The sequence below is a fragment of the Pteronotus mesoamericanus genome, unplaced genomic scaffold, assembly GCF_021234165.1.
Source record: "Pteronotus mesoamericanus isolate MK-2021 breed Mesoamerican mustached bat unplaced genomic scaffold, CSHL_Meso_final contig_557, whole genome shotgun sequence".
NCBI classification, from domain to species: Eukaryota; Metazoa; Chordata; class Mammalia; order Chiroptera; family Mormoopidae; genus Pteronotus; species Pteronotus mesoamericanus.
The window spans coordinates 1,113,828-1,135,917 of record NW_026555200.1 but is presented as its reverse complement, the minus strand read 5'-3'; the positions used below and the strand labels follow the sequence as shown (position 1 = coordinate 1,135,917).

Here is a 22,090-nt window from a genome sequence, read left to right as displayed (position 1 = left end):
CACCCCAGACTTGGTAGGCCCAGGGTCTGCCACTGTAACAAGACTCCCCAGTCACTTCTGCAACCACTAGAACATTAAGAACCACTTTGCAGCGCTCACCTCGTCAATTTCCAGGAAACATACCCTTAGAACTGAGGTCCCAGGGCCTGGTGCTGCTACCACGCGCTGCCACCTTGAGCCGCACACGTTTGCAGACTTGTCCCCGACAGCCCCTCTCGCTCCCAGCTGAAGGCCAGAGACCTGAGCAGCCCGCCCCATACGGGCCTCGGGTCTGCAGGCACAAGCTGTCTGATAGACGGTGATGAAGGGGTTCTGGCCCCCACCTGCTCCTCTGCAGCCGCAGTGGAGAAATCAGTCACACCTGGGCAGCCGCTGAAGGCTTCTTAACAAGGGGGCGGGCGGGAGAGGCCCTGAGCGCATAAAGAGGGGAGGGCAGCGGGGAGCCCCGGGGTCAGCGGAGGTTGCTGGGAGAGAGTTGTTGGCATAGAGGGCTGTGCTATGTCCTTCCAAAGCATCGTCCACCTGTCCCTGGACAGCCCTGCCCATGCCATTTGTGTGCTGGGCGTGGAGATCTGCTTGGATCTCAGAGGGTGAAGAGTGGGGGGCTCTCCCAGGGCTGGCTGGGGGGTGGGCGCCAGGCTCCCCTCTCGGGGGGCCACCCCTGGGTTACCCGGGGGTTGGCGGTTTTCTTCTTTCTGTGCAACTTACCTCATCGTCCTGCCTTAGCTCAAGGAACCAAGTTCAGGTTCCTAAGGGTTTCCCAATCCTGACGCTGCAGCCTCATGGGCTGGGGGGCCTTAGGAGCAGGTGGTCTACCTCTCAGTCCCCTTACCTCTGGCACGGGGGTGAGGCTGGCTCTCAAGGGAGACTCCTGTAACTGGGGGCAGGGGACCCTCCCAAGAGACCAACCCTTCCTGAGGCCCAGGCCAAGTCTCTTCTGCTCCAGGGCTCCCTGGTGGCTCCTTCCTCCTTGTGGGCTGAAGGTTTCCAAATAAGATGTAGCTTTGGTAGTTTCTAGAACAGTCGGGGAGGAGGTGGGGTCTGGGCTGGAGCTTGTTGGGGAGAGGCCATAGAGGTCTGTGAAGTAGGGGAGGGTAAGAGTCAGGCTGGAGTTGTTAGGACTCCCCAAAACTGCTCTGACCATAAATGAGGGGGCCTCTGCACCCAAGGGCGGGGGGAGAGGATGGGAGGCCATGCCCCAGCATATCAGCTGCACTGTAGGCTGAGAAGGTGAGACACTTGTGTGCTGAAGTCTGTCCCCTCTTTGGACAAACAAGGTGTGCCCCACCGGAGTGTGAGTCCTTCACTGTCAGCGGCTCTCCGGGGGTTTTGGTGGACATCCACAACGCGGCCACCACCCAGCTGCCGCTGTCTGACCCCATGGACGTGCTGGTGAAGATGACATCCCCCAGCGTCGCCGTGGACGGGGACAAGGTAGGCTGGGGGAGGCGCCGGGGGGGCAGAGTAGAGCGAATACAACCCAGGGTCGCCCTCCTCACAGCTGGCATTTCCCGAGTCTGAAGACCTCGGGTGCCCAGTGGTCTGCCTGTCTGGCCGCCTTTCACGCTTGCAGCGCACCCGTGAGGCAGGCGCTCTGTGACCCCATTTTACTGATGAAGAAATGGAGGCACTGAGAGGAAGGGCCTTGCCCAGGTCAGTCACCAGCGGAGCCGGATTCACGCTCAGACATGCCTGTCTCCAGGTGTGCTCCTGACCATGACGCGGGCCTACCTTCCAAACCAGCTGCTTTGAAAGTCTGCCTTAACAGGTCTCAGCAGCAGAGCTCAAATGAGCTTCTTGGCTAAGGCTAGGCTTCTGGGGGTGGAGATCCTAATGAAGCCTCAGAGCTAATGTGTGTTAAACCCACGCTTCCCCTAGGTATCTTGCACGCAGAGGTTGGCTTTACCCTGTTTTACATACACCTAGTTGCTTGGCGTAACTAGAGTGGGAGACAGTCCAGGATTTGAGCTCAAGTTTGTGCCCTTTCTCCTAGATAAGCTGTCTCACTACTTGGGGCCCCTGTGGCAGGTGGTGGTTGGCTTCACCTGGCAGAACAGGCCGACAAGCTCATGGTGGATTAGGCATTGGTGGTGGTTGCGGCGGCAGCAGGCTACTCGTGCAGAGCAATGAGAAGCACCAGGGCCTCTAACACTCAACACCTGGGCCACAGCCCTACCAGCTCAGTCCACCTCGGGGCAGGGTCCTGGCATCTGCAGTTCACTGTGCCCCAGGTGATTCCACTGGGAGGCTGAGGGTGAGACACACAGAGGTGGCCCATTCAGGACCAGGGCGTCTGTCAGCGGAACTTGCTGGCCTGTCTGTTGGGAGGTGGCAGGAACTCAGCTGGGATGGTGGTGGGTGTACATACCCGTTGTATGCTGCGTGCCCTGGGCAGACAATGCCCTAGAGGCAGGCAGTACGCTTAGAGAACACCTGCGAGTCTCCCGGGTGAGAGCCGGGGCTGTCATGTGTCCCAGATGAGCCCAGACAACCTGAAAAGTATGCTCAGCCCTGTCAGGAGTTGCCTATGGAGATGCTTGACCTTGGAGGACAAGAGGTTCCATTAAGGAACAGGTGATGGTTGCACACATGAAAATTGGGCCCTAGCTAATGTTCTCTGGTTCACTATGAAGGCCTTGTCAAGGGCTGAAGGGCAAGGTCTTTGTCTGGAAGCAGAGGCTGGTTTGGGACACAGGAAAGACTGAGTTCCAATTCCAGTCCCGGCCCCAGGTGTCCCACTTCCTTTGGAGTGTGTGGCTTAACCTATTGGAGGGCCCCGCTTCTCCTTGGCCCACCTCATGGAGTGACAGGTGACTCTCAGGAGGGCAGGAATGGTGAGGAGGACACAGGGCGTAATTTAAATGAATCTTGGCCTCTAGAGCCGGGCAGCTTGGATCTGCAATCCTGTGCTACCCCGTCCTGGATGAATGACATAGGCAAGTTCCTTGATCCCTCTGCCCTTGTGGGTAGAGCCCGCCTGGGTGGGTTACGAGGCCTGAGCGTGGAAGTCTTTGGCATGATCATGGAGTGTTGAATGCGTTCTTCACATGGTGAGGTACAGCACAGTGGCCCTGTACCGGCTCACAGCGAGAGGTAGGGAGCTGCTCTGTGTGACCAAAACCAAGGGGCTGGACGTGGCCCCGGCCCTGCTCCTGCCTTTCACTGCTCCCATGGGTTCTCGGGGTTGTCTCCGCAGGTCGTAGTCTCCTACTATCAGCCCGATGAGGAGGTCCCCGTGGCCACAGCTGAGCTCTATCTCACTGGCATTGGTGAGTGCTGTTCTCACCCCTGGAGCGGAAGGGTGGGCTTGGCAGGAGCGGGGCTGGAGCAGCTCTCCCTGTAATGAAATGCCTTCCATGGGTCCCAGAAGGGATTCACTCAACATACCACGCACACTCCCTCCTCAAAGCTCAGCCACCCCTCTCCCACCTTCACTACCGACCTAATTTTCTGAGGACAGAGGCCATCAAATGTCCACATGTTTCCGTCACCTGCCCATGTCTGGTTCAAAGATAAATTTTATCACACTGGATCCTTTCTCTCACACATTTAATAACGCCCCTTCAGTAAGTCTTACCGATGTAGGATACCACTATCCCTCCCTTCTCTTTTGGATTGGTCCAGAGCAAGGTATAATGCCTATTCTCTTAAATAAGCTGTACCATTTATCCTTTTAAATCTAATTCTGTATTTTCAAACTCCCCATTTTCCTGCTCCTTTGGAGCCATCTCTGTGTCCTCAACTTCTTCCTTTCTTCCTCTTGAACCTGCTCAAATCAGATACCCACCTCCAACACTGCCCTTATCAAGGATCCTAACTACTCCTACCTCGCTTTGTCCAGTGGCCAACTCTTATCTTCCTTTACCTTCATCCGTGTTGCGTACAACTGGCTTTCTTTTCTTGATGAGTTTCACTTGAAACACTCCAGGGACCCTTGCCCTCTTTCCCCCTACGTAGCAGGCTATTCCTTCTCAGATCCCCTCGCTGGATCCTTCCAGGAGCCCTGAAGTAGCTCAGGGCTCAGGTGGCCCATCACGTGGATCTCCAGGCAGGTGGTGCCCAACATTCTAGCCAGGTGTCTCCCATAAACTTGTCTTGGCTGTCTGCTGACGCAGCACAACTTCTTGAGTGTCTAACCAACATCTCAAGCTCAATATATCCCAAGTGGGACTGAGGCTCTCTACCCCAAACACCTGTTCTTAATTACTTTCCTCACCTCCACAGATAAGTACTTGATCCTTCTAGCCAATGAGGTGTCACCCTTATTCTTCCTACACAGATTTGCGAATCTTGGTGGTGGTACCTTAAGTATAGCTGGAATCCAGCCACTCACCACTTGCGATGCTCTCAGCCTGGTCTGAGCCACTGTCCTTTCTTGCCTGGGTCACTGAACAGGTCCTCTAGTGAGGTCCCTGGTTCCATCCTTGCCCTTCTACAAGTCTAGTCTTAATTCAGCGCCCAGAGTGGCACACCTGGATGAGGATACCCAATAATATCTCCTTGGATCCAAGCCTCCCACTGCTTTCATTTCCTCGGGTTGAAGCCCAGGTCACGTTTACCCACAGGGCCCACCTGGGCCAGCCCATATGCCTGGTTTCTCTTCCTCTTGCTCATTCTGCTCTGGGCACATTGGTGTCTTTGACCCTTGAACTTGCCACCTTGCACTTCCTATTCAATTTGTTCTTAACTTCAGCACTAACATGGATCGATTTTGGGCCTCCTTCGGGCCTCTGTTCACATTGCAACTTGGAAGACTTCTGATTCCTTAAAGCTGAAACAACCTGCTCCATCCCTTCCTTGCTTCCGCAGTACTGTTCCCATCGGATATGGTGTATTTTACTTATTTTCTTCACCTCCTGACACACGTGTGCCTATACACATGCACACACACCTTTACACTTGAAGGTAGGGCCCATCTTGCACACGGCCACACTCCTAGGACCTAGAACGGTGCCTGGTCCATAGCAAGCTTCAGGTCCTGAGCATCTGTGTGCCAGGTGCTGAGTGTTCCGCTGCAGCCAAGGCCCGTTCCTGTGGCCCAGACATTCCAGTTGAGAAATAGCATGTCAGGTGACACAAGCTGTGAATAAGAAAGCCATCCAGCGGTCCCTTATGTGGTGGGGAAGGGTAGAAAGTAAAATGTATAGACAATGGGTAGGGCCTGGTGATACTTGGGCGGAGCCTGAGTCTGTAACGTCTAAAGGGGCTTGCAACTGCTAGATGTTGAACCCTTCCTATGTCTTAGTGTGCCAGGAGCTTTCCAGGAGGCTAGGGAGGTGAGTCCTTCCAGGTGAGAACCACGTGGGTGGAGGCCATCAGGCACGAAGCGGCATCATGGCCACAGTGGACTCATTTGAGTTTCCAAGAGGTGAAGGAGACATGTAAGTACTTGGGCCGCTCCAGGCTTGTTCACGAGAAGCAGCCAGCTTCAGACACTTTTCCACGCTGAGCTGACAGCGTGTGCGGAAGGCTGGATGGCCCCCCTACCAGCCTGGGGCGGCCCTGGGGGATAAGCCAGCAACAGCTTCGAGGCCCCATCCAGCAGGCCCGGGGGGCTGAGAGCTTTTCCTCCTGTTGCAGCGGTCTCCCTGGACGTGGATGTCTACCGCAGTGGGCAAATTGAGATGACAAGTGACAAACAGGCTAAGGTGAGGCTGCCAAGGAAGGGTGCGGGCCTTGGGGCTGGGGGGCCCGAGCCAGCTCTGGCCAACAACCCCTCTCCTTGGCTTTCCTAGTGTCTGTCAGGTCAAAGAGCTGCAACACAAATCAGAGCTGATGGGGTCAATTTTTAGCTTTAAACCGCCCCCCCGCACAAAAACCCTAGCCCTGACTGGTGTGGCTCAGTGGGTTGGGCACCATCCCACAAACCCAGTTTACCAGCTTGATTCCCAGTCAGGGCTCATGCCTAGATTGTGGGCCAGCTTCCCCGTTGGGGGCATGGGAGAGGCAATTGATGTTTCTCTCACATATCAAATGTTTTCTTCCTCTCCTCTTTCTGAAAACAAAATCTTTAAAAAAAAACAAACAAACAAAACAAAACTAGAATGTCTGGCAATACTAGGTTCACGTCCTACCCAGTCGTGTGGTCAGCCAGAGCAGGGGATGGCTCGGCTGCCCCTTCAGATGCAACGTCTCTCCTCCATTTGGCCTCAGCCCCTACTTCCCTGATACCAGGTGTAGAAGACTGGTAGCCCATCCCTAGGTATTTTCCCCTCCTCTTGGCCCGCTCACCTGCTGTCACCTTCCTCTTCCTGAAAGGCACCTGAGTTGGCAGGTTCTGATGTAGAGGTTCCTATCACCCTGAAGAAAAGGTTTGGCTCTGCCCCGATCGGAGGAGCCTCTGGGAAGCAGAGCACTACCTGGCAGCTTCCAGAACGAACGCTCCTGTCCTCTTTGCAGAAAAACTGGGTCTGGGGCCCCAGTGGCTGGGGCGCCATCCTGCTGGTGAACTGCAGTCCTGCCGACATGGGCCAGGTCACAGACCAGACCAAGAAGGTGCTCTCTTCAGAGGGTAAGAAAGAACTGGCCACTGACCGGGGACTGTTGCCGCCTGTCCTCCCTGGGCTCCGCCGCACCCTGTGGCTTCTGTGCCCTACCTCTCAGCAAACACAGCCTCCAGGCTGATGTCCCCAGTCTGGGCCAATCCAGTCTCTTATCATGACCGCTGAAGCTTGGAAGTAGGAAGACAGACCAGGTGGCCCCATGGGAAGAACGAGGGATCTGGTGTCAGGTAACAAACTTACTTCCTGGCTATGAACTTGAGCGTGTTAGCTGAGCTTCCCTGCTCTTGTTTCGCCATCTGTAAAATGGACATGGGACAATTGGCCTTACAAGGTAGATGAGAAAACTAAATGAGGACACAAGGGGATATATGAGACTCTCCCTAAGAACCTTCTTGTAGTCTGGGGCAAGGCCTCAACTGTCTCAGGCAAAAATCTTGGATCTGGTCCTGACTTGTGGTTGGGACCTTGGTTCTAGGTCTCAGCAGCAGAACAGATGTCCCTGGTCACGCTGAGACTGGAGGGGAAACTCGCTGAACTGACCACGCCAGGCCTTGTTCTAGGTGCTTGTGAACTACCATAGGGGGTCAATGCCACCCTCACTCAAAAAGGGGCCCGAAGACTGCAAGTCGCCTGGGGCCATGTAGGGAGCAAAACATGAGGCAGACCTGGGCAGCCTGGGCCAGAGCAGGAGGCAGCAGGTCCAGACACAAGCCCCCACCCCTGGACCGCTGGCCTCCAGAAGCCCTGAACCTTGGCCTTGTCTCTTGCCTAGAAATAAAGAATCTGTCCCCGATGGCCCTGACCGTTGAGGGGCCCAGCCACATTTTGAGGCGCCACCGGCTGGTTCTCCACACCTCCAAGGGAGACGCGAAGAAGGCAAGAGTCTATCGGGCCCAAGGTGAGTGTCCCTGCGCCTGCTGCAGCTTTGTCTACACTCTCCCCTCTGGGCGAGCGGTGGCCACACCCACCCCAGCTGGGTCCCCTCAGGAACCCGCTGGGGACCTAGAGGTTCAGGCCAGGGTCTGTTGTGGCTGGACTTATATCCCTAGGATTGTCTGGCTGCCACCGTCACCAAAAACTGTCTGCCCTCGTGGGTGAGTCACTGTGCCTCCAGGCCACCCTCCCCAGGGGAGGCAGTGATGGTGCCTATCCTGCAAGACTTTCATGTCTGGGAGAGACATGCTCAGCAGCTAAAATAGCTCCTGCCTCATACGGATTAGGCAATGTCTCCTCCCAGTCACTCCTGCCAGAAGAAACCACCTTCATTTCTGAACCAGGTCCCCACTATGTTAAGGTTCCAGAGGACAGAGGCCAAGAAGCCAGCAGTAGTGATGCCAAGGTGTCCCGCTCAGGTACCACGCCACACACTGCCGCCTTCGGTCCTTACCAAACCTGAGGCAGGTAGCCTGCCCCTCTTCTATACAGGTTTAAGGGCTGTTGGGTTAGAAAGTGGACTTGTCCAACTCCAGCAACATACCATCGAACAAAAAAGACTCTTGACTTCCCTAAACAGGTTTAGTACCCGGGGCCTCTGCATTCCTAACACTGAGACTTAACTCTTTACTTCTGGAAGCATATGTCAGTGTGCTACCTTGTTTTAAAAGCAGGTCTAACTTCAGCTGAGCGTTTGGTGAAGCCTGTGGTTTCTAGCAGATGAGCTGTGTCCAGCGTGGGAGAGCACGCCTCTTGCTACTTTCTCTACAATGCCTAGTCTTCCACTCCATCTCTTCTGCAGATCAGAGGTCATGGCTGGACTTGGCAGTGACCTGGGACTGGGCAGAAAAGGCAGCCCAGGTTGTATGCGGCCATTCTATTTATGGGCTAGGAGGGAGCCTTAGAGACCTATGAATCAAGGCCTGGTTCAGGTCGTGAGGGCTGCTCTGGCCCCACGAGGCCCACCAAGTATAGACGACTGGGCTAAGCTGGGCGGTCCTTGGAGCCTGCTCAGGACGCCAAGTCCCGTGGCCTGCTGAAGATGCCCCACTTCATCACGTGTGTACCAAGCTACCCGCCTTTGTGTTTTGGCTTTTTTTTTTAATCCTCACCTGAGGACATGCTCATTGAGTTTTAGGAGAGGAAGGAAGAGAAAAACATCAACATGAGAGAGAAACGTTGATCAATTGCCTCTCATACGCACCTCAACTGGGGACTGACCCCACAACCTAGTCATGTGCCCTGACTGGAAATCTAACCCAGAACCTTTCAGTTTATGGGATGATGCTCCAACCAACTGAGCCACACTAGCCAGGGCTGTTTTCATTTTTTTTTTTTAACTTTAAAAAAAAATTGAATCTTAAGGCAGGGATACATAGCCCACTGTGTTTAAAGCCCTCCAATGGATTCTGAATAAACTAAAGTTTAAGAACCACTAGTTTATAAGATATAGTAAAGGAGGCTGAGAAGAAGCTTCCAGAGAAATAAGCAGGAGCATAAGGTTCTAGACAATGGAAAAAGGAAGCCTTCACAAAGGCAGTAGTGGTCAACCACAGTGCGTGCTGTTCACAGACGAATCAGACCAATGGTCAAGTCTTGGTTTTCAAAGTAAGTCATTAGTGAGTTTAAGAAGAACAGTGAGGATAAAAGCCAGGCTGAGGTGGGCAGGCACATGAATATAGACCATGGAAGGAGCTGTCTGTAGAGGGAAGTGTATGAAGGATAAGAACTTGAGAGGGTGGGTAAGCGGGGGGCAATATCTAAAGGTGGTGGGACACATCTGTGTTCAGATGGGACCCATCCAGGGGAGGTGGGGAAATTTTCCTCGGTGGGGAAAATTGTAGCAATGAGCTCACGTGCTCAGAAGAGTACTGGAAGTGGGAGTTAATGGGCACAAATGAAATAATGTTTTCAGATGGTATTGAGGGCCTGCTTTGAGGTTTGAGCACATCTTAAATGAGGTCTTTCAATGAGGTGGGTTTTCTGGCTGCTCAGATGCAGGGGAGTTTTACAGACTTGGTTTGATCACTGTTGATTTAAGAGTGTGGGGGCTGACGGGTGGGGTGTAGCACTGGATCTTGGAACATGAGGAGGATGAGAAAGATTGGGGAAGGCACTTTGGCATTAGAAGGGTTTGGGGCTGAGGCTGAAGAATCCCTGCAATGGGAGTATCGACGAGCTAAAAAGACAGGAGGATAATGTCGAGTCTGTTTCAGAGGTGATGGCTGGGTCAAGAGCTTTCCAATCGGCATCTCAGATGATGTAGAGCTCCAGCCCATTGAAATGAGATCAAAGAGGAGGGCAGACTGGGGAGGGCCTGGTCTGTGGCGTTCATAGTGATGACCACATAGTGGTGGAGACAAGCCAGTGCTAGAACAATCCACGGAGGTTGGTGAGGATGGCAGTCAGGTGCGACGAGAAAGGGTATGGTGACGACATCCTATGGCATGCCCTCCAAAGGAATGACGTGGTCAGAAGTGCCCATGAGGAACAGGCACCTGCCCCACCTCTAGGGCCCAGTGGGCGTCTGGAAGACAGAAAAGAGCACGGCTCAAATCCGTGTCTGCTCCGTGCCCTGCCGCTCCTTTTCTGGAAGGACAAGGCCATACCTGCTCACAGGTAGACCAGAAAGCCCAGGACCAAGCAGGGGCTGTGGGGGTGATGGTAGGAAAATTTCCAGGGGAGCAGAGCTAAGAACTGAGTGGAGCAGGACCAGCGCTGTGAGAAGGGCAGGAAGGGCCTTTTAGGTAAAGGTGACTCTATGCGGTGCCTGTGAGCCTTCACCCCATCCCTGGCACGCAGTCAGTCCACAGTGGAATGTTAGCTGTGCTTAAAAACAAGCAACTAAATCAGAGAGAAGACCCCAAAAGAGTCAAGTGCAAAAGAGCTGAGGTGGCTGGTAAGGAGCTTGTAGCAGGTGAACTTGGGACCCTTTCGCCCCCACCACTCCCCGGTGAATCGGCTTAGGGCGGAGCGGCTATGGCGAGCTCAGGGCCCTGGCATAGTTGAAGGTGCTGGGTCTGCGGCAGCTCTAGGGGGCTGAGGGGTAGTAACTCGTGATTCCATCTATGGAGTTGGGAGCCCATAGTGCACCAAGCGAACAGCTAGAACCTCTGCATTGAGTCAAAAGGGCTGTGTCTCTGAGCTGGGGATCTAGGGGGTCCTGATGCGAGGCTCACCTTGTCCAGTCTGACCTGCTCGAGGCCTGGCTAAGGGCCAATGGAGCATCCCCCGCGAGCATCCCCCGCCTATATCCAGCCAGCAGCAGCAGAATCAAGAGGACTGAGGCCAAGCCTGCAGCCAGCACCCCCAGAACCCTTAAGAAGGTTTTTCTGCTTAATTGCTAGTAGCTAGTGTCCCTCTGGAGCAACAAGCCCACCAGGCCATTGCAAAACTGCAGACCAGAGCAGAGGCCAGTGAACCAGAGCCTGTGCCCTGGGGACAGCTATGACCACAACAGCCACCTGCTGGCATGTTGAGGAAACTGGAGACCAAGGCAGCTGGCACCTGCTACGCATGATGCATGAGGTGCGGTGCCCAGACCCTTCAGGACCTTGAGGTCATGGTCAGCCTAAATTGGGATTTCCTAAAACTGGAATCCACCCAGAGGCTTTAAGCTGGAGCCACTGTCATCGGGGCCCTTGCTGCCACACTGGGGGTGGGTGAGAAGGATGGGGGACCTAGGGCAGGAAGGCCAGGTATAGGGAGAAGTGGTCCAGGTTGGGAACCTTGGTGGCCCGGGACCACGGTGATCTCCAGAGATGGAGAATGGATGAATGTTGTGGGGTCGTGTTAACCAGAGACAGCTACATGTAACTTCTGTTCTCCTCTGTGCATGGTTTTATATTTCATGATCTAAAGCTGAAACAAAGTGGGCTTAACCCATTTGATAGGTAGCTTCTCACCTTCTTCAGGAACCCTGAACGGAGCCTGTTCCACCCACTGGACAGTTGTCATTGATGCTTCCTAGTGCTTAGGCAGTGTCAGTCTTCTCAGATGAGGTGGCCAAGTCCACTTTTGCATGTTTCTCACCTTCAAGACTTAGGACATTCTGCCCAAAGTTGGTCAATGCGTAGACCACCTGATGTGAGACTTCACCCTAAACTGAATGCTTTGAAGGCAACCACTGTATGAGTCCCAAGTCCTGAACTGTAATAGACCTTTGAAGTATGTTGGTGAGTAACTGGTCCTTGTCCCTAAACACTAGAAACATAGGGACAGAAAAGCCAGCTGGGCTCACTGTCCTGGAACGCCAGCCTGGCTTCTGATGTGAGGAAGGAGTCAGTACCCTGGGCCATCAGGCATGGTGAGAGCTGGTCTGTCCGTCCTCTCCTTCCTAGAAGACAGCTCCAGCACCTTTGAGTTGGTACTGGGGCCAGGCCAGCACACATACACCTTCTTCCCCCTGGAGAGCCACTTGAAGGAGACCTTCTACGTGGAGGCTACAGAGTTCCCATCTGCCAGCTTCTCTGGTCTGATTTCCTACTCTCTCTCCCTGGTAGAGGAGTCTCAAGACCCGGTAAGCCCCCAAGGGGGCATGCCACTCTTGGAGCAGGGACTGCGTGGGAAGGGACACCCCTCTTGGCTGGGAGGAGGAGAGGGGGGAGCACAATGCTTGGTGGGTAGAGCTGGGGTTTCGTGCCACCTTTGGAGGAAAGAGCAGGAGAGGACAGGTGAGCACCTAAAGGTGAGCTGGACTGAGAAGCTGGATTCTGGGGAGGGACAGGGAAGAGAGATGTGGAACCAGGTCACCAACAGGACTATGTTTTCTATTGCAGTCAATTCCAGAGATCCTGGTGCACAAGGACACAGTGGTATTCCGAGTGGCCCCTTGCATTTTTACCCCAAGCACCCAGATGCCTCTAGAGGTCTATCTGTGCAGGTAAGGACCCCTCAGGCTGCCTGTGCTAGGCCACCTCCATACCTAGTACCTGCTTCCATCTGCGTGCAGCTGAGTAAACAGGACTAGACTTCTCACCAGGAAAGAGAGATCCTTCCACCTAAGCTGCTTCGTCCCCAAGAAGGTCATCAATACAAGTCTGAACACTTACAGCATGAGGGGACAGAGCTATGAATGTTAGGTCCCTCCCCTGGTCTTATGGGGAGACTGACAAGTAAACAGTGTGACTTCAGGTAATATCAAGTGCCATAAAACAAAAGGTGAAAGGAATGAATGGTGAGGACAAGAGTGTGTCCTGGGAGACAGCAAGAAGGCCTGTAGAGCTAGAACAAAGCAGGGTGATAGGGAGGGAGAAGGGGAGACAAGGATGAGGCCAAGCCCAGCCAGGGCCTCATGGGACCCCTGTGTGTCAGGGCATAGCCTTGGGGCTGTAACAGACCGCAATACAAGGGTTTAAAGTTAACCAGTGCTAAGGACCTGTTTAGGCTGACAACTTGGAGAAAAGTCCATGGTGACTGGTCTCTATTTTCAGCGACTTGAGTTCTAGGGAGGCTTAAGTGCAGAGCCAGGCCTACCCAGGCTCAGAGGTTTGCCTGGTAAATAAAGCTACGTCGACCCTGGACCAGGGGTACAATGATGACGGTGCCTCCTAGACTCAAAGCTGGGTAAGACGATGACAAAGCAGGGGGGTGGGAATGAGAGCAGATGACAGCCGGAGGTCCCTGTGAGGTCAAGCTGCTGGCGGAGTGACTAGATGGAGCAAGCAGGGAGGATGGAGTTGATGGAACCGGATGTCAGATGGAGACCTTGGCGGTGGTGTGACTGTTGGGGGAGGGGGCTGAGGTAGGGTAGGTAGTAAGATCTGTGAAGTCAAAGACGTAAAGAGGCCAGGATGACCCAGATGCAGCAACACATGCCAAAGAGGACCCCGCCCCCCGAGGCCTGTGGGGTATCGAAGGAAAAGCGCCTTTCCGTGGGAGGGCTGCTAGGGAGTAGGGTCCTCAGGAATGCCAGGTTTCAGAATGAGACCGCCAAGGGAAGGGCTCGAGGAATTTTGCTGAAAACACAAATGCAGACGCCAGATCTTGCTACTCCGTCTTTTGTGCCTGAAGACAAGTTGCTCACTCACAGGAGGCTTCTGGGGAAACCGGGGTCTTCTGGGAGCCTCCCACAGTGGTGGTACGCAGGCATGGCTTGACCCAGCTTAGCCACAGAAGGCCAAGACACCCTGGCACACATCCCCAAGACTGTTCTAGACCTTGGCAGGCTGATCAGCTCCCTGTAGGCTTGTGGACCCGAGAAAAAGCATTTTTGGTACAGTAGCATAGACTGGCAATGCAAGTGTTATAACCAGAATGGGATTAGAATATCTGTTTGGCACTTGCCAATAGTGTTGCCTTGCTTGTATTCAATTTACAAGGATCTGTTTATAGAATGGGTGATTCCCCCCACCCCCCTTAGAGGAAAGAAGAGGGAGGGAGAAAGGGAGAGAAACATCAATGTGTGGTTGTCTCTTGTGTGTTCCTTACTGGGGACCTGGCCCGCAACGCAGGCATGTGCCCTGACTGGGAATTGAACTGGTGACCCCTTGGTTTGCAGGCTGGTGCTCAATCCACTGAGCCACACCAGCCAGGGCTAAAGCAGGTGATCTTTTTAAACAGCCTCAAACATCACTGTTTATCTCCAAGGAACAAATGTACAGCGTGGACTGGTATGACAGGGCCAAGATCCCAGGGTGCTGTGCAATATGACACTGAGATCCCCGGCTTCAAACTCCGTCTCCTGCTACCCATACAAATATATCAGCCTTGTTGGCCATCACACAAGGGAACACCTAAAGTCTTAACTTCTTGGGGGGAAAATGCAGCCCCCTCGGAGAGGAGAGCCCACCCTCTGGGCAGACCAAGGCAGGAGAGCTTGGGGTGGCTCCCAAATTGCCTGGGGCAGGGGTAGAAGGTGCTTGTGGAAGGTGACTGCAGGATAAGGATAGAGCAGGTCCTAGGCCACCAGGGTGGGGACTGATACCAACAGTCCTTGACCAGACTCTGCCATGAACTAAGCTAAATGATGCTGGATAAGATATACTGACCCACCAGCTTGTGCTCCATGAGGTTGGGGTACAGCCACTCTGCTTATCTCATGGGTGGGGACATAATCTCTCTTGACCAGAAGGTGTCCCCTTCCCCTGGGAAGGCAACGTCGTGGCTGGGGCAGGGAGCCTCAAAGGCCTTTGCTGAGCTGACTTATCTCCCGTGTCAGAGAGCTGCAGGTCCAGGGCTTTGTGAACATGGTGATGGAGCTCAGCGAGAAGAGTAACAGCCAGGTGGCATCTGTCTACGAGGACCCCAACCGCCTGGGCAGGTGGCTCCAGGTAAGACTCCACCTGGGAGAACTGGCCAGTGGGGGAGGGGCAGGGGCGATTCCAATGGTAGCCCACACGACAAACTTCTCAGGCTTCCGTTCAACCTTCCCAGCAAAGCTAAGTCTAACCAGAGCCACGTTTGTTCTTAGAACGTCAGTGGAGACTCAGCTGAAACAACTTGCCCAAGTCACAGCTGCTAAGGAATAGAGAGTAGCGTCCAATTTCCTCCTCATTCAGGGCACGTTTGCGGCCAAGACCACAGAACACACACCCTTCACCCCCAGGCACCGGAAGGGTCTGGCGCCTTCAGCAGGAGGTTGTCAGAGCTGGCTCATTGCTCCAGGGTCCGGCCCAGTCCTGGCAGAGCAGGAACGCCTCCTGGTGCGCTGCTCTCCACAAATAGCTGAGAGATTATCACGTGCTGGCACCATTCTGACATTCAGATTAAAAAAAAAAAAAAAAGGGAGCGTACTGCCCTTGCTCAAGCACAGACAGAACTCTAAGTTCTGTGCAAGCAAGAAGCGATATGATGCAGTGAGGTACTAGATTAACCTGGGGGATTTGGGCGGTCAGGAGAATCTTCAAACTCAGGAAACAGAGTTGGCCATGCAAGGGTTGGAGCTGGGGGGCGGATAGATGCAGGGACCCTCGGGGCAGAGGAACAGCTGACTGAAGATCATAGTGGGGGCTGCACTTTGAGGGTGTAAGACACGAGGCTGGGCAGCCAGATCAGAGTAAAGAGGTCCGAGGCAGGTAAGTGCTGGGTCACGGATCAGGGACGTCTTAAGCCAAGCTGAGGGACAGAAACACGTCCAACAAGACGGGATGACATCGGACCGTCCGAGTCAGGGGTGTGAACATCCTGACTCAGGTCTGAAAAGACTCCTCCAGCTGAGAAAGAGAACAGGTCTTCGGAGGGGGCAAGGATGGGAAAGAAATCGGTGGAGGGCGTGGCAGTAACGTAGGAAGGAGATCACGGTGGCTCCCCCAAATGGCATCAGAGATGAGACCACTCCTACTGTAGTTTAGAAATAAAGCCAATGAGGCTTACTCATGGATTCAGGTGTAAGAGGTGAGAGAAGGAAGAATCTAAGTGACTTACAATTTAAACTTGATGAACGTGAGAATAGGTCAGGAAATGCCCCCAAGAAGGGGTCGTTCCTGAACTGAGTTCTGAGGGCTGAGCAAGAGTTGGAAGAACTCTTTTCCCCTCCACCCTCCACCCCTGCAACTGCTCTGGAGGTGGCCCGAGCACAGGGAGCACAGTGCCTGGCCAGCTGGACAGACACAGGCAGGAAAGCCACTGCGGGAAGAAGACATCACAGCTTGTTTTCCTGTCCCCTCCAGGATGAGATGGCCTTCTGCTACACCCAGGCCCCCCACAAGACTGTTTCCTTTGTCCTCGACACCCCTCGGGTCGTCAAGCTTGAAGATTTCCCCATGAAATACTCACTGGTGCGGGGCTCGACTTGCCTGATCTGAACTTGGTCCAGCCTCTCAGGCCTGGTGCCTGCCCAGAAGTGACGGGGCGCCAAGGGGGGATGGCCCAGGTGGCCCCTGGGGGCAGGGAGGGTGGGGGTCTACCTGAGAGTCTGGAGTAGGGGTAAGACTGGGGCTTAAAGCCCATCCCTCCTCCTAACACCCCAGCTCCGGCTGGGTCTCCTTCCAGAGCCCGGGGGTTGGCTACATGATCCAACGCACCAAGGACCACAGGGTGGCCAGCATGGATTCTATTGGGAACCTGATGGTGTCCCCACCTGTCAAGTTCAAAGGGAAAGAGTATCCTTTAGGCAGGATCCTCATTGGCAGCAGCTTTTATCCCAGGTGAGACAAGAGTGGTATCCCAGGTGGTAGCCAGATGTCTTAAAACTGAGGGACCCTGGTAGTTCACCTCGCTCTACCTGACTCTCATGTGACTCAACAGGTCATTTGCCTGCGCCATTCCTTAATGTCTCAAGGATATTTGAGTCTGCAATACACGTAGGAAACTAAAGGGAGAAAAAACTCCTTTGAGTGGCAACTCCAAGGTTTAAATTGAAACATGCCACGCTCGGCTGGCCTGCTGACCCAACAGGATGTCATTTCCACAAGGTGTGGGCTTCAGTGGCCTCCCTTAAAGCTAGACTTCTTGGTGGCCATTAATCTAAAGCCAGGCAATACTGGGTCCCAGGGTCCAGTCTTTTTTCTAGAATCTCTTGCCTCAGTGCTGCATTGGGCCGGAGAAGGGGTTTTTAAAAGACTTTTTTTGTTTTTAGAGGGAAGGGGAAGGGGGTGGGGGAGAAAGGGAGAAAAACATCAGTTGTCTCTCACATGCGCTCTGAACCAGGGACTTAACCTGCACCCCAGGCACGTGCCCTGACTGGGAATCAAACCAGTGATGTTTCATTTTATGGGACGATGCTTCAACCAACTGAGCCACACTGGTCAGGGCGAGCAAAGGATTCTTATTGACCATTCCACCTGCTATGGACTCAGTTGAGCCCAGTGGGTGGTTAGAGTAGCCAGTTACCTGAAGGTAGCCTGACACTCAGTAGTTCGCAGCCAACCTGGGCCATGCTGGCTCAAGGGCTGTTCCTCCTTCCCTTTAGCAAGGAGGGCCGGGACATGAGTCAGGACCTGCGTGACTTCCTCTACGCCCAGCAAGTGCAGGCTCCGGTGGAACTCTTCTCAGACTGGCTGATGACCGGCCACGTGGACGAGTTCATGTGCTTCATCCCCGCACATGACAAGAGTGAGGGTGAAAAGGTCTCTGTTACGGACTGCAGAGGGTGTTTCCAGTCTGCCTTTTTTTTCTTTTTTTTCTTTTTCTTTTTTTTTAAAGATATTTTTAGAGAGGGGAAGGGAGAGAGAAACATCAATGTGTGATTGCTTCTCACACATCCCCTACTGGGGACCTGGCCCACAGCCCAGGCATGTGCCCCAGACTGGGAATCAAACCAGCGACCCTTTGGTTCGCAGGCTGGCACTCAATCCACTGAGCCACACCAGCCAAGGCTCCCCACCTTCTTTTAGAGACCCTTGGAATCTCCAGAGGGGAAGCTAGCTTCTGACCCTCGTTGTCTGCCTCCCAGGGCTTCTGGCTGCTCTTGGCCAGTCCCAGCTCCTGCTACAGACTCTTCCAGGAGAAGCAGAAGGAGGGCTACGGAGACATGCCCCTGTTTGAAGAAGTAAGGGAGGACCAGCTCCTTTCCAATGGTAAGGGAACAACTCCGCAACGGCGGAGCCCCGTCCCTTCCTCCCCACGTGTCTGTTCTAGACAGTCATTTTACTCTTTCCTGGCAGAAAGGATCCTAGGGAGATATAAAAGCATAACATGTACCCTGTTAGAACATCTTATTCTAGTTCTGGGCTATTCTGGGGGTACCAGGACAGCACAGGCAGATCAGAAGTTCTGGGATGGCTGAGGCTGCCAGGCTGTGTGTGTAGGGGACTCAGCCAGCACGTGGATCGTTCCGTGGGGGGAGAGGGGTGAGGACCAGATGCCAGCATTAGTCTGTGGAACTACTTAGGGAACGTTGGGTTAAGTACCTGGGTATTAGGACTTCAGGGCTCTCCTGGTCACCCTTAAGGGGAGAACACAGTGGACCAGCAGAGGTTGTATAGCTGGTGCCATGGTAATTCTTCTAAACGTGTGGAAGCCCAGGAGGCAGGGTGGTGGGTATTGGAAAAGTTGTCTAGACCCTCGCTATTCAGTGTGTGGTCTGAGGGCCACCTGGGAGCCTGTTAGAAGTACAGAATTTCTAACTCTAAACCTCCTCAGCCAACTTCTGGGGTGGGGTCCAGAAACCTCATGGTCCTAGGAGCACTTATGGGAGGTGACATTTACTTAGCATGAACTGCGTATCACATATCACATGCTAAACTTGAGTACCTCAGCTGAATTTTTTCTAAAGCCAAGGCAACTGAGACGCAAAGTTAAATGGCTTGGTCAAGGTCACAGGTAGAAGGTAGCCTGGTTGAACAGGTCAGAGAATGCATGGAGGTGTACACGTAAGAGGTGAGTGGAGCTGACGTCATCTGTAAACTGTTCTAGGCTACCTTCCCCAAAGTAGGGACACTCTGTCCTACCAGGGACAGAGTGGCTGGTGGCAGGAAAACAGTCCTGCCTGGGCTTTCATGGCCCCTGTTCAGTCCCTAGGTAGGACATTTGACTGAGGTGGGTCCCTGGAGACTAACCAGGCCACCCACCCTAGTCACTGGTCCAAGAATACACCCAGTCGGCCGTGCCCAGGGCTCAAGTCTGGCCAGCCCTGGACAACACTGCCCGCTCCCTGGCCTACAGGCCTGCCTGCCTTCTCCTCCTCCCCACAGGGAGAGAGTCCAGCACCATCAATCAACTTCTGGCTGATGAAAACATGAGAAAGCAGAACGACTATGTGGAGGTAGGGGCTGAGGATGTGGGGGACCTTCTCCAGAAAGTGGGGGGAGGCAATGACAGTCTAGACAAGTTTCTAATTGAGCAACTTCTATAGCCCAAGCATCGTGCAAGATATTACTGTAATCCTTGAAATAACCCTGTGAAGTCAAACTCACCTTGTGTATGATAGGCAGGCTCAGAGTAGTCACTATCCTACAAGCCGATGAGTTGAGGTGCTGGGTTTGAACCCAGGGGACTGCCAATTTCATGCTTCACTGTTGCTCACGGCACCTGACCAGAAAGCAGTGCTGTGGCTCAGCAGCCTCCAGGCAGAGGACCCCCACCCCTAACTTGTCTAAGAAGCTAAGTACCAGACACTTAGGAACAGACCACGGCCTTTTCGATGCTTGGGTCCATCAGCTCAGGGTTTAGAATCAGCCAGCACCTCAGATCTCTGCAAATGTGGATCAGCGGCTGTGAGAAGCGCAGGAGCTCCCCGAAGACATTACCTGACTTCTGGAAGGGAAGCCAGGGCCTGGAGAAGGCCAGAGCTGCCTGGGGTCACGTGGGCAGCACAAAATTGCTTTGCCTGCTGGGTCTTGATGGCTCCTGCCCATGGTGCATTCAGTGCCACAAGGCACTGGTGCCCTAACCTTTGCCAAAACAGGGAAGGTCTCCGGACACAGCAGGATGGGTACCGGCCAGCCCTAGGCAGTATCTTGGGTTGTGGTCATGTCCTGTGTCAAACAATGGAAATGCTCGGGTGTTGGGCATTACCTGGTCTGAGCTAGGAAGTGCCCAAGTGGGGACCACTGCTCCTGTCCCTTCCCGGGGAGGGAAGCAGCGTGCCTTTCTGAGATTTATTCATGTCCTTTCCCTGCACCCTGTCCCCTGTCCTTGCCCAGGTCCCTCACCCTGGCCAGGATTAAGGGCCAAAGGGGACCCAAGCTACAGAAGGATGAGGACTAGTAGCTGCCCCAGCACTGACTGGCTGTGAGATCCTGGCCTCTCGAGACCAGGCCTTTACTCTGAGCCCCCACTTCCTCTCAGAAAAGGGAGCCGTGCCCACCCTTGTCAGGGCTGGCGGGCATGTGAGGCTCCGCCCCACAGGGAGCCATCAACACCCGGGAGCTGCTCCAGGCCGTCGCCCGCCTGCCGTGAACTCACAACTCTCCTGGCCCATCTGCCCCACAGAAGTGCATTAACCTGAATCGGGACATCCTGAAGCGGGAGCTGGGCCTGCTGGACAGGGACATCATTGACATCCCCCAGCTCTTCTGCTTGGAGCAGCTGACGAACGTCCCCTCCAGCCAGCAGACCGAGAGCCTCTACGCCAGGCCCTACTTCCCCAACCTGGTGAGAGGCACAGGGGTGGGCTGGCTGGCCTCTGGGTGGAGCTGGGGAGCTGTTCAGCCAACTGGCTGGTCCCCTGACGTACACGGTGCTGGACTGTGGGGTGGGGGGTTCAGAGTGGGTAGTGGCACCTGAGAAGGAAGTAAGGTAGAGGGGAGGGCCCCTTCCCCACGGGGCAGTGCATGGGGCCTGGGCTGAGTGACTTGCCAAACAGTGACCATGGGCTGGGCCCTGGGCTGATCCCCAACCTTGGGGCAGGGGTAGTCACTACGCAGCCCAGTTCACAGATCGGGGTGCAGTGCTACCACCCGAGTTGAGGGGACCGAGCAACCTGCTGGCTGAGACCATGGGCGAGCTCCCCAGGTCAGGGTCTTCCTTCCACGTAGCCTGGGACCAGGGCAGCATCCAGAACAGGGAAGTGCTCACGCTCCCAGCAGCAGTTTCTGTGCAGACTAGGGGAAAAGGCGGGCTGTGTGCCTGTATGTGAGACCCTGCTGTGCCAAGCCTACTCCTCCCCTGGCCTATGTCGGACCTTTTACTCACACAACTGTGACCCACCATGCAGGCGCTTAGCATGCTTTCTGACGTTTGAGCTCGTCAATTCCTCGAACACCTGCAGGCCTCTTCCCTGAGGCCCAGGGACACGGGCCCTGCGCTCATCAACCACACGGGGGGTACCTGCCAAGTCTACCAGTCCAACGTGGCCCTCTGGGCACGAAACAGAAGCCCATCGTAGGCTCTGGGAATAGGTGGGGAGCTGTGGTGGACATTGCTTTAAAGAAGAGATGCTAGAGTTGAGATGTTTAAAAAAAGTCAACTGACAAAGCTAGGGGCGGGGGAACATTCTAGCAGAGGTAGAACAGGTCATGAAGCAAACAGGACTTAAGACCAGAGTAAGAGATGCACTAGAGGAAGAAACCAGAGAAGCTGGCAAAGCCAGACGTTGGCCAGGCAGGATTTTAGTTTTCCTATTGAGAATCATGGGGGTGAGGCTATGGGGGGCTTAAGCAGGAGGGACTTGGATTTGCCAAGATCGACTAGTGATGTCTGCATGAACACAGAGCTGGAGGAGTGCTGGCGTATGTGCGTGCTATTCTGGTCTAGTCCAACCACAGGCAGCTGGGTTTTCCTTTGCATCAAACCCAATGATACTTCTAACGGTAGGACAGGTGGGCAGGGGTTTTCTTCCGTGGCTCCACCCTATCCAGGCCTTGCCCATCCTGTCTCTCGGCAGCTGCGGGTGATGGTGATGGGCAAGAACCTGGGCATCCCCAAGCCTTTTGGGCCCCAGATCAAGGGTGCCTGCTGCCTGGAAGAAAAGATCTGCCAGTTGCTGGAGCCTCTGGGCTTCCAATGCACTTTCATTAATGATTTTGACTGCTACCTGACTGAGATCGGAGACTTCTGCGCCTGTGCCAACGTCCGTCGGGTGCCCTTTGCCTTCAAATGGTGGAGGGTGGTGCCTTAGATCCAGGCCCAGAACAAATGGCCACTGTCAACCATGCCCTTGCCCTGCTGGGGGCAGGAGGCGGCTGGAGAGTTGAGACACTACACCCCTTCCTTACCCTGTACCCATCCCTCAGAATCCAGTGGGGGTGGCAAAGCTGCCAGCCTGAACCCCTGGATAAAGATGGAAGCTGCCTTCAGCTGAGACGTGGTTACTAACTACCCATTAAAGCTCT

General features: G+C 54.3%; 1 protein-coding gene across 1 annotated transcript; it reads left to right on the top strand.

The window, feature by feature from the left end:
- Nucleotides 1-480: 480 nt before the first annotated feature.
- PADI6 (peptidyl arginine deiminase 6) lies at nucleotides 481-21,876 on the top strand. The gene is made up of 16 exons (XM_054579615.1): nucleotides 481-590; nucleotides 1,278-1,434; nucleotides 3,197-3,269; nucleotides 5,581-5,648; nucleotides 6,400-6,511; nucleotides 7,276-7,401; nucleotides 11,777-11,955; nucleotides 12,215-12,318; nucleotides 14,596-14,707; nucleotides 16,046-16,153; nucleotides 16,368-16,522; nucleotides 17,287-17,443; nucleotides 17,770-17,893; nucleotides 19,010-19,080; nucleotides 20,250-20,411; nucleotides 21,643-21,876. The coding sequence occupies exons 1-16, from the start codon at nucleotides 499-501 to the stop codon at nucleotides 21,874-21,876; spliced, it is 2,034 nt and encodes a 677-aa protein (XP_054435590.1). The 5' UTR covers nucleotides 481-498.
- The last annotated feature ends 214 nt before the right edge of the window (nucleotides 21,877-22,090 follow it).

What these genes read in the sequence shown, in the direction of transcription:
- PADI6 (XM_054579615.1), top strand. Translation starts at nt 499, where the DNA reads ATGTCCTTCCAAAGCATCGTCCACCTGTCCCTGGACAGCCCTGCCCAT. An exon ending in CAAGTGACAAACAGGCTAAG is followed by an intron (nt 5,649 to 6,399) that starts GTGAGGCTGCCA and finishes TCCTCTTTGCAG; the next exon opens with AAAAACTGGGTCTGGGGCCC. An exon ending in TCCCCATGAAATACTCACTG is followed by an intron (nt 16,154 to 16,367) that starts GTGCGGGGCTCG and finishes GTCTCCTTCCAG; the next exon opens with AGCCCGGGGGTTGGCTACAT.